At 64.8% G+C, this 14,595-nt stretch overlaps 2 protein-coding genes across 2 annotated transcripts in view; both read right to left on the reverse strand.

The window, feature by feature from the left end:
• Positions 1 to 10,070, reverse strand: part of KCNH4 (potassium voltage-gated channel subfamily H member 4) — a 30,204-nt gene extending 20,134 nt beyond the window's left edge. The window contains exons 1-2 of the mRNA XM_067541343.1: positions 9,995 to 10,070; positions 59 to 292 (exon numbers count right to left, since the gene is read on the reverse strand). Coding sequence (XP_067397444.1) covers positions 59 to 292; positions 9,995 to 10,070 — 310 coding nt within the window. The remainder of the gene's footprint in view (positions 1 to 58; positions 293 to 9,994) is intronic.
• A 2,066-nt stretch (positions 10,071 to 12,136) lies between these two features.
• HCRT (hypocretin neuropeptide precursor) lies at positions 12,137 to 14,553 on the reverse strand. Its single transcript, XM_067541346.1, has 2 exons — positions 14,305 to 14,553; positions 12,137 to 12,705 (listed from the first exon to the last, which is right to left on the reverse strand). Exons 1-2 carry the CDS (start codon positions 14,323 to 14,325, stop codon positions 12,274 to 12,276), a joined length of 453 nt encoding a protein of 150 aa, XP_067397447.1. The 5' UTR covers positions 14,326 to 14,553; the 3' UTR covers positions 12,137 to 12,273.
• Positions 14,554 to 14,595: the final 42 nt, after the last annotated feature.

Below are 14,595 nucleotides of genomic sequence, written 5' to 3' on the forward strand. Positions count from 1 at the left end.
GACCGGGACCGGCCCTGTGGGTGCTTTGCAGCGAGTCATGGCCTGCAGCCCCACTCACCGCCCTTCTTGTAGAAGCAGACCTCGGCCTGGTACTCCTGCTTCCCATCCAGCGCCTTCTCGATGCACTGCAGGACGGACTCGCTGGTCTCGGCCCCGTACAGGAAGCGGCAGCTGCAGTTCTTCTGCATGACCTCGGTGCGGGTGAAGCCGGTGAGATCGCAGAAGCCGTCAGAGCAGTAGACGATGGGAAAGCCGCGGTGAACCTGAGCGTTGGCCAGGATGAAGTTGCTGTCTGGAAATAAGAAAAACCAAGGGCCAGGTTATCACCCTGGAGGGGTCACGGGAAGCATTTGCATTCTGATCCTCCCCTCCCAGAGCTTGGAACAGCACCCAGGAGTCCTGGCTCCCAGTCCCTTCTGCTCTGACCACTAGACTCCACTCCCTTCCCAGAGCTGAAGCTGGAACCCAGGCATTTCAGCTTCCAGCTCTGCCCTTCCTGGTTTAACAACTAGACACCCCGCACCCTTGTTGAGCCAGAAATAGAAGCAGTTTTTAAATTACACGAGGAACAAGAAGAATCCTAACAATGGTATTGATCCATTCCTCAATGGAAATGGTAGAATTCTCAATAATAATTCAGCAAAGGCAGAGGTGTTCAATACATATTTCGGTTCTGTATCTCAGGATATGTAGTCATGTCACAGGATAACTCTCTCTCCATTCCACTAGCATCTCAGGAGGATGTTAAACAGCTGTTACTAAGTCAGACATTATTAAATCAGCAGGTCCAGATAACTTGCATCCAAGAGTTTTAAAAGAGCTGCTGAGGAGCTCACTGACCCATTAATCTTAGAGCACTGGGTAATTTCCAAAGGACTGGAAGAAACCTAATGTTGTTTCCATATTTTAAAAGGGTAAATAGGACGACCAGAGTAATTATAGGCCTGTCAGTCTGACATCGATCCTGGGCAAGATGTTGGTGCAGCTGATATGGGACTTGATTAATAAAGCATTAAAGGAGGGTAATATAATTCATGCCAATTCCTATGGGTTTATGGAGAAAAGATCCTGTCAAACAAACGATTACAAGTTTGGTTGCTGTAGTGTACTTTGACTTCTGCAACGTGTTTGACTCGGTACCACGCGACATTCTGACTAAAACACTAGAAAGATATAACATTAACATGGCCCACATGACATAGATAAACAGCTGGCTAACAGAGAGATCTCGAAATCTAGCTGTAAGGGGGGGCTTGTCACTGAACAGGTACGTTTCCAGTGGGGCCCCGCAGGATCTGTTCGTGGCCCTAAGCTATTTAACATTCTTTTTAATGACCTGGAAGAAAACGTAAAAACCGTCACTGACAACATTTGCAGAGGACACAAAAATTGGGGGCGTGGAAAGCAGTGAAGAGGACAGGTCAGCAACAGAGAGCGATCTGGATCGCTTGGTAACCTGGGTGCAAGCAAACACTCTGTGTTTTAATATGGCTAAATGCAAACATGCCCATCTAGGAGCACAGACTGCCGGGGGTCGTGGCAGATAAACAGCTGAACGTGAGGTTGCAGTGTGACGCTGCGGCTGAAGGGGCTAACGTGATGCTGGGACGCATAAACAGGGGAACCTGAGTCAGAGCAAAGAGGTCATTAACCTCTGTTTGGCACTGGTGCGACCGGTGCTGGAATCCTGTGTCCAGGGCTGGTGCCAACAATTCAGGGAGGATGCGGATAAATTGGGGGGGTTCAGAGAAGAGCCACGAGGACGATGAAAGGGTTAGAAAACAGGCCTGATCGTGCGGCTCAGAGCGCTCAGTCTACTCATTACTGAAGAGAGGATGAAGGGGTGACTTGAGCACAGTCTGTGAGGACCTGCCGGGGGAGCAGCTGTTCAATAACGGGCTCCTCATGCCAGCAGAGGAAGGTCTAACGCCAGCCAGGGGCTGGAAGTTGACGCTAGACAAATTCAGACTGGAAATAAGGGGTCCATTTTTAACGGTGCGCGCAGTCAATCCCGGGAACGATTTACCAGGGGTCGCGGTAGATCCTCCACCGCCCATCATTTTCAATCAAGACTGGATGCTTTTTCTAGGAGATCTGCTCCAGGATTTACTGCGGGGAAGGTCTCTGGCCTGGGAGCAGAGCAGCTGAGGACAGTTCTCCCTTCTGGCCGTGGACTCTATGAATCTGGGCGGCAGAGGGGGCAGCCGGGGCTGGGAAGGGCCAGGCTAGGGCTGCCCACCTTGGTGACGCGTAGTACATCGCCAGCCCTGGGCTGTGCTGGCACAAGCCCTGCTCCCCCGCAGCCTCTGGGTCACCCCATGCCGAGCACAGCCACATCACCAGCCCCGGGGTGACTCTAAGACAAGGCCCCGGGCGTCACCCCGGGCAGCCCTTTCCTGCTGCTCTTCCCGAGGGCGCCTGTCACTGTGGCCAGCCCGGGCTGCAGCCCCGCACCCCGGCGGGGAGAGCTGGCTCCACCCTGCACCTCGCCATTCAGCGGGAAGGCGAGTGCGGAAGCTCAGATATAGCTCCCGGCTTCCATCGTCACAGAGACGTGGTGCCAAGCGAGCCGCACCACCCACGCGCCAGCTGGTGCCTCCTCCCCCCCCCCTGGCAGGGCTAAAGGCAGCTTGACAGCAACCACAACAAACCCAGCCGGGGGCTGTGCCAGGACGCCCCGCAGCCACGGCAGCGAGGGGCATGCCATGGGCACAGGGCAAGCTGCGGGGAGAGAAGCCCAGCTCCGTGGGACAGGAGCAAGCCGGGTGCATCACTGCCATGCCGGGCGCCCGCCCGCAGGGGAGGCAAGCGGCGAAGAGACCCCACTGTCCTAAGACGCAGGGTGGCAGCCTTCCAGGCCAGGAGAAAAGAGGCGAGGCGGGAGGAGAACGGTCGGGAAACTGGATCTCGAGCATAGACCGGTAGGTTGTCCTCGGGCGCACCTTCCAAAGCCTCTCTTTGAGCCGAGGAATGCTGGCTCGGGCCTGGCTTCGGTGCAGATGCCGGTGAATTGCCCCGGTGACACCTGTAGCCTCCACTTCTCTTTCTATAGGGCTCCCCTCTGGGCTGGCTACCGAAGCGGTGCTGCTGAGAGGGCCTGAGGTGTCTCCTGGATGAAGACGGGGTACAGAGGCCCAACGTGGCCCTAGCGTCCTTGGACCCATGCGGTCTGGAGTCAGTCTGGTCCGTGAACAGAGCAGAGCCGTCGAACGGGAGGTGCTGGGAGGACTGTCGGACGTCCGCTGAGAGACCAGACAACCGGAGCCACGAAGCTCTCCTCATCAACACCACGGAGGCCATTGCCCGTGGCGACTCCGCCGCGTCTGAAGCCGCCTGTAAGGAGGCCCTGGCCAGTTTTACCTCCTCCAGGATGGCCTCAGACTCTTGCTTAGACTGCGGGAGGGAATCAGTGAACTTCTCCAGCGATTGCTGGATGATAAAACGGTATCGCCCCAGCAACGCCCGCTGGTTAGACGCCCTTCGTTGCAGGCTCGCTGGTGAATACATTTTTCGACCAAATAAGTCCATTGTCTTTGCCTCGTTGTTCTCAGGTGTAGCGCTCGTCTGCCCCTGCCTGTCGCCCTTGTTAGCCGCCGGGACCACAAGCGAGCCCAGGGGCGGGTGTGTAGATGGGTGCCGGAAACCCCTGACAGGCACATGGTGCTTTTTCTCAGCTTGCTTGGATGTGGGGGGCAGAGATGCCGGGGTCTACCACAAAGCCTTAGCCAGCTTCACGACCCCTCCGTGTACCGGGAGAGCCGCCCTGGAGCGGGCTGCGGATGCCAGGGTGCCAAAGAACTCATCCACAGCTTCCTTGAGCTCCTCTCTCTCAAGAGCCAGATTAGCTGCTGCCCTTTTCAACAGGTCCTGATGTGATCAAGAGTCGTCCTGCGGGGCAGCCTGCGAGAGGCATGAGACCCTCAGCGCAACCTGGGCGTCGCGGCCATTCAAGCAGGTGCCTGTGGGCGGGCAGGCAGCAGCGACCCGGCAGCCTCACGTCCTTTATTTTCCAGAGCGAGGGCCGGCCCCTGCCCCCTGCCATGCTGGGGAGGGCTCCACACTCCCGGCAGACAGTTGAGGGCCGGGGCAGCTGCTAGCACTTCCGGCACCGGGCCGGGTAATCATGCTGAGAGCGGGACAGCATGGCGCTGGGGCCCACCAGGGCTGTGTCTGTACCGGCAGCTCTGTGGTCACTGGCACCAGGGGAGCCGAGCTGCGGGAGGAGCAGCGCCGGGAGACGCCGGGCAGGAAAGCCAGGTGCAGCGCCAGCCTCTGCAAGCAGGTGCCACCAGCTCACGTGCTCAGGGCAGGCGCTCCTTGCAGCAGAGGTCCTGGGTTTGATCCCTGCAGACAGCCCGGCCAGGGGTGAGCGTGGCAGTGGGCTCCAACGCAAGGTCCCCATGCCAGCGAGGGTCCCCTGGGCTCTCCGGGCTTTGACTTTATCGGCATGGAGCACTGGACCTGTGGCATCACACCTGCTCCCCTGGCAACCTGATGAGCGGCGGGCGGCTGGAGAAAGGCTGGATTGGACGGCGCTGGAGCTGAGCGTGCGTCAGTTCAGTGCCACCCTCCCTGGGCGCCGTACCCCGCGGGAGCTCATCCGGCCCGGCAGGCGGGGGCTGCCTCTTCGAAGGGACAGGCCCCTGGCTGCAGCCCGACGTCCGTGGAGATCTCCTACGGTGTCCACTCCGCGGGCTGAGGGGGATCTGCCCTGCCTCACTTGCCGCTTTTTCTTGATGCCGCCACGCCAGGCCCTCGCCTGGGCCCAGCTCGCGCCGGTCGTCGCGTGCAGCGAGAGCGTCAAGGCGAGTGGGGATTTCAGCAAGGCAGGGCTGCAGGCGGCTGGCAAATTCCTGGGCCTGTCCCCACAACCCCCAGGCCCAGTCCCTGCCCTCCAGCCAGCGGGGTGCCTAGGTAACAGTGCAAACTCCAGCCTCGCTTCTGGTGGGGGACACGCTGCCTGCGTCGGACGCCAGGGGCACGGGTGCAGCAAGCAATGCCCGGGCAGCTGCAGAGACACATTGTGCCGTCTGCCCGGGCCCCCAGAGCAAGGCTTTGGACATGGCTGGCCCCGCCCGCCCCATAAAACCAGGACTTCCAGTCATTAAACACAGGGCGCTGGGAGTCAGCAGAGAACGGGCCCAGGGCCCAGGCGGGAGCTTGGCTCTGAGCCCTCAGGTTAACGGCACACCAGGACTCCGGGGTTCCTTTCCTGGCTCGGGGGGGTGACAGGCTGGACTCATCCAGGACTTGCCTGAGGCAGGGGACCTGGGAGAGCCACAAGACCCCTCTCCCTTCACTCTGCCCGCCAGGCCTCTGCCCCCCCTGCCAGGGCCCAGTGCGCGCTCAGCTCTGCCCACCAACCCTAGCAGCCCTTAAAGGTGAGTCTGCTTCCTGCCCAGAGAGGGTTAACCCTTTCCTAGTCCCTGCAGGCAGCTCCACTCCATCACACCCTTCAGGAAACTGAGGCACCACTAGGGGAAGGGACTCACCCAAGACCGCACAGAGAATCAGTGGCAGGGCTGGGAACGGAGCCCAGGAGTCCTGAGTCCAGCCCCTTCCCCCTCACTGGACCCCACCCCTTTTCCAGAGCCAGGAACAGAACCCAGGAGTCCTGGCTCCTTTCTTTTCACTGCAGTCTGGGCGCCCTGCTGAGAACTCAGGTCGTGAGCAAACATCTGGTGCTTGTGGTTGTGGTGGGGGAACAAAGCCCTGTGCTGCAGCTCACGGGGAGCCAAGTGGGGGCTTTGAAAATATAATTAGCGGGGCTGGGGGGGCAGGCACCGTGTCACTGTGTGACGCGTCTGGGCTGGCTGCGACCGGCGGCTGCAGGGAGTCGGGGCGCCCAGCCGGGCGCTAATTGCATGTGCCTTTGTCTGCATTGTCTGTGCACACTGGGCCCAGCTGCAGCGACGGCTCACTCACGCCTTGGCCCTCGGCTGGCAAACTCCCAGGGCCCAAGCCGTGCCCCACGCCTGCCCCTCTCCCAGCCACTGCCCGTCCTCGCCAGCACAGCTCTCCTGCTGGAGCCCGGGCCTCGGCAGCATGGTGATGAGTGTCCAGGGGGAGCGGCCGTCAGCCATTGCCACACCCAGCGCCAGCAGCTCACCGACTGGGCCGTGCCCCAGGGCCTGGGGAGGATCCACCCTGACAGACCACCAGGGATCTGCCCCCTCCCCTGGGGGAGACTTCCACAGCCCAGCGAGTCTCCCCACTTGAGCAATGGGTTCCCCGAGCACCAGGTTTGAGATTGGGGCCCCCCAAGTAGGATCTGCCATCACCTGACCCGTGAGTTCAGCAGCTGGAGCTCGGACGAGCGGCTGGCAGAGGAACCCAGCAGAACACCCCTCGCCGGAAGGCTCTGTGGCAGAAAAGGAACCTCTAACAACAGGAATTTTCACCCCAAAAATCCACTTTAATCAAAAAAATGTGGGGGGGGAGGACAGGTTTTTTTTTTGTCAAAAATGAAAACGAGAACAGTGACGAAGTCCCAGCTTTCACTAGCCGGAAAACGTTGGGGGTTCGTTTGCCAAAAGCCCCCAAATTTCAACAAAAAACAAACAAAACACCTGTTTTCAACTCAGTTTTCTCCTGGGGAAAATGAAACCGTTTGCCAGCAGCTGCCCCCGGGGCGAGCAGCAGCCACCCTGCCACGTGAGCAGCTGTGACCCACGGAGCCTGACACGCCCTCTCCCAGCCGTGCCAGCACCGTGAGCCACCATGGGCCATTCACCCCTCTCCTGGCTGCTCCCTTGCACCTTCCTTCCCCCGGACGCTGACCCGGGAGGTGCTAACAGCAAACCACAGCACAGCAGCCGGCCCTCTAATCCAGCCACCGGGCCGGGCCGGGCTAACAAGCCACCTCTGAATGCAGGGGAACCACGCCCAGGGACCCCTCTGGGATAACCCTTCCCAAACAGCTGCAGGCCAAGGTGGCCCCAGAGAAGCCGGGCGGGGCCCGGACATACAGACACGAGCACTGACATGGTGCCACCTTCCCCTTGAAAGCAGAGGAGGTGCTGAGTGCTGGGCCGTGGGGCAGCACGTCCGTACTGGGGGCTGCTCCTTTTCGGAGGCCACCCTCCAGCTACCACTGTAGCCCTGGGCAACAGTCCCCCCCTTCGCCCCCCGGCTGGCATCCGGCCGCTCCTTGGCTTTCCCTGCCTCTAACACCTTACGCTCACAGCGGCGTAGAGGGACACGTGCGCGTAGCTCCGTCCCCAGCGACGGGCAGGCCGTGCCCTCGCTCGCTGCGCTGTTCAGCTACTGTGGCAGAGGAAGGCCGTGGCAGGAGGACGCAGGGGGGCACTACACGACAGTGTAGCTGGGGGGCGCGTGCAGAGCCCGTGTCCGGGACCTGTCCTGGGGGTTCAGGCGTGTCGGGCACTCTGCTCTGCTCCCCATCTCCACTGCTAGCTAGGCCTGTGCCCGTCGCCGCGCCCCACACGCCACCGTCAGCGTGGACCTGTCCTAAGCCACGTGCCCGGGGTGAGCCGGCACAGCCTCGTGCGGGGCTTGGCTCCGTCCCAGTGGATCCTTGTCAGAGCTCCATTCCCTGCCCCTGTGTGGGGCCCGGCCCAGCTGAGCTGAGCTCTCCCCTTGGTGACCGTCCCGAGGGCTGCGTTCATCACTGCCTGGGGCCACCCAGTGCCCTCTGGCAACGCAGAGGAGAGACACAAAATCCCCGCAGCTCGTCACGACAACAAAAACCTGTATCTGCTCTGATACCACACGTGCCGGCTGCACGCCTTAAATCCGGAGGCCGCGCTCGTCCCTGGCCTTAGACAAATGATATTCAGTTTAATCCACACTTATATAATTCTGGACACAGCTATTGCGCCCAGTCCAGGGGGGGCTCGGCGCCTCCCTTGTCACCTCCCCAGGGAACCGGGCTCCCACGCAGGCCAGCGTGTCAGGGAGAGGTCGGTGGCTCACTCCCTGTGCACGGAAAAGGGGCTGGGGGCGTTGGTCACAGGTGGCCGTCAGGGAGCCCCAGGAAACGGTAAATTAGTTTTTATTGATCTTTCTGGAAGCATTTAAATCACAATCCTCTTAGGGGGAAAATCCCTGCGTCTGCAATATGGCACTTTATTTACAAAAAGCCACGCTTACTACACCTTCCCTCCTGGGGCGGGGGCGATGGGGACGGGGCAGCATTTTAAACAGACCGATTCAGGCCGGATTGTGACTTCCGGCTGGGGGGGAAGGTTTGGGGGGGGGGGGGTTTAATCGAAGCCCAGGGCTGCGAACGGGCTGAGCGCTCTCAGGGCAGGAGCAGGCGAGGTTCTGACACTTCCCACTAACTGCCAAGTAAGCAGGAAGATTTAAAGCCGCACTTTCCATCCTCTGGGCTGCGCACAGCGTGTGTACGAGGTGGGCTGGGGTGGGCGCTTGGATGGCCAGCCTGGCCCCAGCCCTCGTGCGGAGGCAGATACGCCAGCGTCCCGGCACCTTATCCCGACAGCTGCGGACCGGTCACGGATTCCGTGGTTTTACCAGACCTCTCGGACTCCTTGAAGATCCCAATAATTCAGCCCCGCACGGCGGAGCTCGGGCATCGCCCCCACACCCAATGCAGCTCAGGCTTCGCCTTCAATGAACCGTGATGTACTGGGTCTGGCCCACGCCCTGTCTGTGACTTTTAATAAAAATACCAGGGCCAGAATCGTTGCCTTACACCCCCTCCCGCGCATGCAGCGCTACAGGGCAGGAGAGAGCTTTCCGGCCACCACCCCTGCCCCCCGGGGGTGCCTTGGGGAGCACTGAATAGCCTCAGCGCTGCCAGACACACCAAGCCTTCGCCCACCCCCAGGCGCCCACCCCCACGGGGGCAGAGGAGCAGGATTATTGCTCACTGAAAATGACCAGTCATCTTTAGAGTGAGAGGCGGGGGAGCAGGCTGAGCTGGGCGGTGTGGGGGGGCTGGGCTGGAGGCAAGTGGGGGGTGTGTGCTGGGGGCAGAGACGGCAGTGGGGGGGGGGCCAGGCTGGGCTGCAGGGAAGTGGGGGGGGGGGGGTGCTGGGGGCAGAGAGGGCCATGGGGGGCAGGCTAGTCTAGCTGGGCTGGGGGGCAGCGTGGGGGGCCAGGCGAGCCTGGAGCAGTCTCCCAGAAGCAGCAGGGAGGGGTGGTGCCCGGCAGCTCTCTGATGATAAAGGCTCCTGGGTCCCGGGGCAGGCAGGATGAAGACCCCCCACCCCCCCTGCTCCTCCCCGGCCTGGGGGCACCCGGCGCAGGCGGACACACGGTGCCCCTTCGCAGGGGCCGGGGGCGGGAGAGGGGATCATCACACTTGGTCCAACAACAAAAGATCCTCCCCCAACCCTGGGATTGGACGGGGGGGGGAGGCTTTGGGGTCTCTGCGGCCAGGGAGCCCCATTACCTCCCCCCTGGCTGCGGGGGGAGGGGTCACGCAGGGCAGTTGGCCTGGGGCTGAGGTCAGGGATCCCTAGCACTGATCCACGCCCCCCCCCCCCGGGGGAGAAATAGCTGGGGCGGCGGGGGGAGTCCTCCAGTCCCGCCCCGAGAGTGCAACCCTACATCCAGTAGGACCAGAGCCCGCCCCGGGGCGCAAGCGGGGTCCCCCTCCCCTGCCCAGCCCAGCCATGCCCTGCCCGGAGCGCAAGCGGGGTCCCCCCAGCCCTGCCCTGCCCTGCCCGACCCGGCGCCGGTGCGCAAGCGGGGGCCCCCCCAGCCCTGCCCGGGCCGCAGGGTCCCCCTCCAGCCCAGCCCAGCCATGCCCTGCCCGGAGCGCAAGCGGGGTCCCCCCCAGCCCAGCCCTGCCCGGCTCCGGTGCGCAGGGTCCCCCTCCAGCCCTGCCCGCCCCGGAGCGCAAGCGGGGTCCCGCCCCAGCCCTGCCCGGGCCGCAGGGTCCCCCTCCAGCCCAGCCCTGCCCTGCCCTGCCCTGCCCGGCTCCGGGGCGCAAACGGGTCCCCCCTGCCCAGCCCAGCCCAGCCCAGCGCAGCGCAGCGCGGCGCAGCCGGCGGCGGAGACTCACGGCTGCCATCGAAGCGCGTGGCGATGGTGTCCAGGAACGTGTTCTGCGGGGCCAGCAGCCCCTTCATCGCCGGCATGGCCCGGCCCGGCCCGGCCCGCGGACTCCGGCGGCAGGTGCAGCCCGTGCGCGGCCCCGCTCCGCCCCCTGCTAATCCGGCCCGGGCGGCTCGGCGCGGCCCCGCCCCGGGGGACCCTGCAGGCGGCAGCCGTGCGCGCGGGGGGGGACCCTGCACCCTGGGACCGTGCGGGGGGAGCGGGGGACCCTGTACTCTGGGACCGTGCGGGGGGGACCCTGCACCCTGGACCGTGGGGGGGGACGGGACCCTGTACCCGAGGACCGTGCGGGGGGACCCTCCAGCCTGGGACCGTGGGAGGGGGGAGGGGACCCTGGACCGTGCGCGGGGAGGGGGGGACCCTGGGACCGTGCGGGGGGGGGGGGACCGTGCGGGGGGGGGGGACCCTGTACTCTGGGACCGTGGGGGGACCCTGCACCCTGGGACCGTGCGAGGACTGTGGGGGGACCCTGCACCCGAGGACTGTGCGCGGGGGGAACCTGCACCCTGGACCGTGCGCGGGGAGGGGGACCCTGTACCCTGGGACCCTGGGTGGGGGGAGGAACCTGCACCCTGGGACTGTGGGGGGACGGGACCCTGTACCCGAGGACTGTGCGGGGGGGGGGGGACCCTGCACCCTGGGACCGTGGGAGGGGGAGGGGATCCTGGGACCCTGGGACTGTGGGGGGAGGGGACCCTGAACTTTGGGACTGAGAGAGGCACCCTGACGATGCAGTGGGCGGGGGAGGGGGGCTGCTATTGGTGTTGCTGGCCCAGGCTGAACCCACCTTGGGCTAGGTTCACACTTCCCCGGCTGGGTTCAAATGGGTTTAGAGCCGCGTGGGGCCCGCCTGCGCTGGGTTCGAGAGGTGCGGAGAGTCCTGCCCCTTGGTACATTTACCCCCTGGCCCGGGCTGACGGTGCTGCGCCTTGGCGGGTGGCACTGAGATCTCAGCTCCTTGCCACTGCCCCGTGTCACAGCCTGGGCAGGGAGGCCCAGGGCTCACGTTGCTTTAATCGACCTGTAGAAACGGGTTCGAGCAGCGCAGGCCCGTGTGGACGCTCAGGCTGCTGGGCCTGGGCCTGCTGAGCGGAGTCTGGTCTCCACAAGCCCCGGGCAGTTCGGTGGAGCGGGCGGCTGAGGGTCTCGCCCAGCCCCTGGAGACCTCCCCGGCCTCAGCGCCGGCCTGGCCGGGGATTTGGGCCGGGAACGCTAAGGGGCTCACGAAGGGTCTCAGTGCAGACCCCGTCAGTCCTTGAACCCAGCGAGGGACTGCTGGGGGCATGGACGCCCTGAGGAGCAGGCGCCGGCAGGGCTGGGGGCTGTGCCAGCCCCACAGCGAAGAGAGGGGCTGGGAACCCAGGCTCTCACAAACTGGAAGCAGGGGTTTGCTTCCCGGGGGCTGCTGTTGGCCCCACCCCCCCCCCCCCAGGGCAGGAGTGGGGCTGACCCCGGGCTGCGAGTGGCTCTTGGCGGCAGCGAACGACGCCGCTCAGCGCTGCCCGTTTGTTTTCCAACACTGCCCTCTGGCTGCCAGCGCCACCCCGCCCACGCGCTGGCAGGGAGCTGCTCGCACCATGGTGCACAGATTGGAGCATCTGCCCAATCGAGAGGGTGCCGCAAGCCGCAGACCAGCCCAGCAACCTCGCCCACGGCCACAGGCCCTGGTGCCTGCCAGAGGGAGCCAGCCAGCCCCCCAACGATTCCTGCACACACCCCCCCCCAGCCCCTCTAGCCCAGCCGTGGTGCGCTAGCATTCATGAGCAGGCTCAGGGCGCATGATTGCATAGCAGGGGGCAGCAGCCCCCCCAGCCCCTGTGTGTCATTCGCAGCTGTGCAAAGTCAGTGTAAAGCCCCCCGGGTGGGTGTGTTACACCCGCTGTGCCCAGATGGCAGGCAGGGGGGGCTTGCACCCCAGGCTGGCCTGTGTCCCGCTAACCGGGCCGCACAGAGTTCTGGGGGGGGGGAGGGGGCACGGAGCTGCGCTTGTTCCTGGGCTTGCCCCACCCAGGGGGTCCCCAGCAGCTCCAGCCCTGACAGCGGCGCTCAGGCAGCTGGCTGCTGTGTTCTCCGGCGGCGGGATCCCCATCTCCCCCCAGCCGCTGTGTTCCTGGGATGCGAGACGAGGGGTAGACAGCTGTGAGCCTCAAGCTGGGGTTTATTTGTGAATGGCCCCTGGTGCCCCCCGCCCCCACCCCCCACCGGCACGCTGCTGTCCCGGCCACTTCAGGAAAAACGCTTTGCAGCCAGCCCGCTCTGGCCCCGGGTCACGTCCTTGGCGAGCCGGCCCAGGCATCCCCCGGTGCTGGCGGGGTCAGGGGCGGCAGCACACGGGGCGTCTGTGCCGGCGGGGCAGGGGGAGGCGTCCCAGCAGACCGCGGCTGGCTGCTCCGGGGCCCGCTTGCCCATGGTGAGGATGCCGGCGGCGTGGTTGCCCGAGCCGTGCAGCAGGCGGTAGAGCTGGCTCTGGAAGGCCCGCGCACTGCTCATCCGCTTGCCCATGGTGAGGATGCCGGCCGCGTGCTGGCCCGAGCCGTGCAGCAGGTCATAGACGCGGCATGGGCAGGTCTTCTGGCGGCAGCACCCGGGCAGGCTGCGCTGGGCCGCGGCCAGGGAGCAGAGCAGGGCCAGGAGCAGGAGGCAGGAGGCCCTGTGGAGCTGCAGCGCGAGAGGCAGGCCTGAGTGCAGGGACAGGCATTGACAGGGTGAAACCCAGAGACGACCCCCCGGCTCCCGGGCGGCGACCTCGGCGCCAAAGCTGCAGAAAGCCGGTTCCCCCAGCCAGGCTCAGCCCGGCGCTGCCCTGCCCAGCAAGGGGCCCCGCAGCGATGGGCTGACCAGCCTCCGGGATGGCAGCGCCTGCCCCCAAGAGCAAGAGCGAGGCTGGCGGGTGCCCGCAGACTTGGCCTGCCCCGCCTGCAGCGCCTCCAGCCACCCGCCCTCCTCTGGCCTGGTAGCAGGATGGGCCCCACTTCACCCCCCCAGGCCCAGCCCCACCCAGCCCCACAGTCGCCACCTTGCTGCCCTGCCCCCCCATAGCAAACGCTACAATCCCCAGCTTGCCTCTGTCTCAGGTGCCCTCCCCCCCCCAGGAATAGCTAATCAAACCCCAGCACTCCTGGTCCGCGCTAGACGGCCTGCCCGACACTCCCATGGCAGGAGGAGAACCCAGGAGTCCTGAGTCCCTGTTCTTGCCCCTAACCACTAGGCCCCAGTGCCCTCCTGGTGCTGGGCATAGAACCCAGGAGTCCTTTGCACGGCCCTAACACTCTGTTCTGAAATGCAAGACAAAGGGGCCTGATGCGGACCAGGCCACAGAGATGCTCCCCCACCACCCCAGACCGTGTCCCCCTACCCCTCACCCCATGGCAGCACTGATAGAAGCAGCCTGCCCCTTGCAGGAGAAGCAGCCACGGCTGCAATTAGCACTAATTGGCCCCCCCGGCTAGCAGAGGGTGCGTCATGGAGACCAAGCTACCCCAGGGAGCGCTCCGGGGCGAGGCAGGGACTGGTGCAGGCCGGCAGCTCAGGCTGGTTTGTGCGTGGCCGGACGGGTGAAATGTTACAGCCGCTGGGGCTCCCTTGAACGCTGAGTGCAGGGCTCAGTCCTGCGCCACCCGGCGCTCAGCGACCCCCGTGCAACACATGTGTAACACACGCCCGGGCGCTGAGCGGCTCACTGTGGCCACGGGGCCGTGGGGAAAGGCCAGGGTGGTGCGGGCTGCAGGGGCCAGGCGGGGCAGACCCAGGCACCCCTCACAGCGTGCCCAAGCAGCGCTTTGCCTCCCCGACGTGGGACACGGCAAAGAGCGGGCCAGCGCCTGGCTCGTGTGGCGGGGGGGTCCCGGACCCGGGGGGTGTTTCTGGGACCAGGAGAGACACCGGAAATGAACAAAGCTGATTTCCCTTCCACCCCAGAGACCGTTCCCACGGCAAGGCCGGCCTGTGTCCTCCAGCGACCCCGAGGCAGGATGGGCTGGGCTCCTTCTCCACGGGGACGGGGGCGGGGGGGCGTGGGGCAGGGAGACGCTGAGACGTGCAGCCCTTGGTGTGGCAGCTCTCAGGGTTCCCCCCGCGCAGGCAGCCGGGCAGCATGTGCCTCTCTGGGGTTCAAGGCAACCACCTCCGGGTCACAGCACTGGCCCTGCATGGTCTCCCCCCCCGGCGGGGCATGCCTGCCCCTCCGCCAGCTGTGCCCTGCGGGCGGGCACCGCCTCTGCCCGGCCCAGCCCCGCTCGCCGGGCCCCAGAGCCGTACCTTGGTGCTGGGCGCTTCCATCCTTCGCGGCGTCTCCAAGGGGCCGAGCACAGATTATGGCATGTCCCGCTGAGCGCACAGCCCCCCTGAGCCGCTCTCCCTGCCCGCCCAGGGTTTTATAGGGCTGGGCTGCCCCACAGCGTGGGCCCTGCCCTCCCCAGCCCCCCGCCCAATGGTGCCGCCAAAAATAGCCCCTGGAAGCCGCGGGGCCGGGGCTGTGGAAAGGGCAGTCTCCGGGCGACACGCGCCCTTTGTTCCCCGTAGCTTGGCGACAGGCGTCCTGCGTGGCTG

Source organism: Emydura macquarii, unplaced genomic scaffold, assembly GCF_026122565.2.
Source record: "Emydura macquarii macquarii isolate MOO-44397 ecotype Brisbane River unplaced genomic scaffold, CSIRO-AGI_Emac_v2 contig_629, whole genome shotgun sequence".
Classification (NCBI taxonomy): domain Eukaryota; kingdom Metazoa; phylum Chordata; order Testudines; family Chelidae; genus Emydura; species Emydura macquarii.

Excerpts from the sequence above, each read along its gene's own strand:
- HCRT (XM_067541346.1), bottom strand. The coding sequence starts at position 14,325 with ATGGAAGCGCCCAGCACCAAG. Across the intron at positions 12,706-14,304 it reads TGGAAGCGCCCAGCACCAAG|CTCCACAGGGCCTCCTGCCT; the intron begins GTACGGCTCTGG and ends CTCGCGCTGCAG.